The sequence below is a fragment of the Pinus tabuliformis genome, chromosome J, assembly GCF_031772625.1.
Source record: "Pinus tabuliformis cultivar Carrire ecotype Pingquan chromosome J, CPIR1, whole genome shotgun sequence".
NCBI lineage: Eukaryota > Viridiplantae > Streptophyta > Pinopsida > Pinales > Pinaceae > Pinus > Pinus tabuliformis.
Window position 1 is genome coordinate 136,252,252 of NC_142295.1, and position 1,851 is coordinate 136,254,102.

Sequence of the window (1,851 nt, forward strand, 5' to 3'; positions counted from 1 at the left end):
CATCCTTGGCTGACAATAATTGTTTGAGATGTTAAATTTAGTTTCTTATGTAGGCAAGAGGACCTGGTGTGACAACTCTGTGTTGCTGGATTTGTTGCTCTTCATTTATATGCAAATTGATTTCGAATATAATAAATGACGCATTTGCAACCAAAACCAAAAGAAAAATTGTCTGATCTATTTGAATCTGGGATGACAAACAGGGGAGACTCTGAACACATCAGTTATGGAGCAATTTCTCTAAACCAAGAGAAACACTATCCCATAAGCAGTACAAATGTGAGATAAAACCAAAGAAACTTGTAACCAACCCCGTCTACATATTGGCTAAGTTGAAATTCATGAATTGTACAGCATTCCAGTTTTCTGTTTGCATCTCCAAAAGTCATGTAGGCCGCCAACAGCCACCTGGGAGAAGGAAGCTGAAGTTGTCAGAATTCTTGATCAAATAATGTGGGAGATGCACTGCAGAAAATGAGCGGGGTATAGAACCCATCTTCTTGACTAATTCTTGAAAGGAATACTCCTCTGGTAACATGTCAAACAGGTTTGCTCCCTGACAAATAATATTCTGAATCCTTGAGGGGTTTAAATAATAAGGGAACTTCACACGATCTACATGACTGTATGCTTTCATTTTGAATATAAATTCACTTATGTGTCGAAAGCAGAAGCTGCAGTGCCAACCTGCATCTGTGAAGAGCTCATCTGTTTGACGAGCATGACTATAGCTTGTATGAAGCTGATAAATGTGGACTGATGCACGCCAACTGTTATAGTCAACTGGAAACTCAAAAGAGTACAAATAATTCCTCAGTTGCAGATGCATGACTGATGGTATATTGTCGCACCACCTAAGGAGGTTAATTGTCTGCTGACTGGGAATCTCATCCACATCAGACATGATAAGCAGGTCACCATAAGAGACACCAGCTTCTCTCATTAGACTTTCCATTGCTTCTCTATGTTTTCTTTCTCGATCAAAAGGTTTCTCCTGAGGTAAGAGGTGCTGGCCTGGAAGCATTCGATATACAACCTTGTGTTTGGCAAATTCAAACCTCTTTCTATTGTTAGCAAAATATAATGGCTTTGGCAAACCTGTAAAAGTTGTATTTGATTCCAGAATAATAAACTTTGTTATTGAAGGAAGCAATTCCTGCCATCTGATTTCAAGAATATCCAACTCATTACTAAATAATACAGCATCATAAACTTGCTGAGGAGTCTGCCGAACCTGCCAGCCGTGAAGGTGACAAAGATGCCCCATGGAGACATTTTCGGCATCATAGTGAGGGATATGATGAAAGGGTTTTGGCGGAGTGTCCCAAATGGGGCGCAAAAAGTAGGATATCTTCTGACCCTGCAAATATATGCTTAGGGTGCAAATTGGCATGATAGTAAGAAAGAGGAACCATGTCTTATTGCATGTTTTCCTTGAAATACGACGCTGCTTGTTCAACATATTGAAGCTGCCTCCTATCATTAACATCAAGATACAATAAGACTTACAAATTTGAGATCTGTTCCCTTCAATGCTTCAAAGAACTTAGAAATATGTCCCTTAAAATCACAAGTTAAAATCAAATGATACATTTCCTGCCTTCCATACAACTTTCAAGTAGTTTCCGACTAAGATGCCCATCTTTCTCTATTTTGTGCTTCATTGTGATTTTCACCAATAGCAGTCAAATCATTAATCTAAAGAAGCAAATAATTATGTCAACGCATATTTTTAGTATTCAAACTTCAACTTAAAAAATTGACATAATGTTCACTGGTTTTATAGAAGGCAACAAGCCTCTCATATCTTTATCTGAGAATCCCAATTATATTCTTTGTATTTGCATCAAG

The 1,851-nt window shown here is 38.0% G+C and overlaps 1 protein-coding gene across 1 annotated transcript; it reads right to left on the reverse strand.

Annotated features, from left to right (window-relative positions):
* Positions 1-251: 251 nt before the first annotated feature.
* On the reverse strand, positions 252-1,472 carry LOC149225997 (uncharacterized). The gene has a single exon (XM_089375190.1). It carries the CDS (start codon positions 1,460-1,462, stop codon positions 386-388), a length of 1,077 nt encoding a protein of 358 aa, XP_089231316.1. The 5' UTR covers positions 1,463-1,472; the 3' UTR covers positions 252-385.
* Between the last annotated feature and the right edge of the window lie 379 nt (positions 1,473-1,851).

Bases quoted from the DNA above. Each gene is read 5' to 3' on its own strand.
- LOC149225997 (XM_089375190.1), bottom strand. From the start codon at position 1,462: ATGTTGAACAAGCAGCGTCGTATTTCAAGGAAAACATGCAATAAGACA.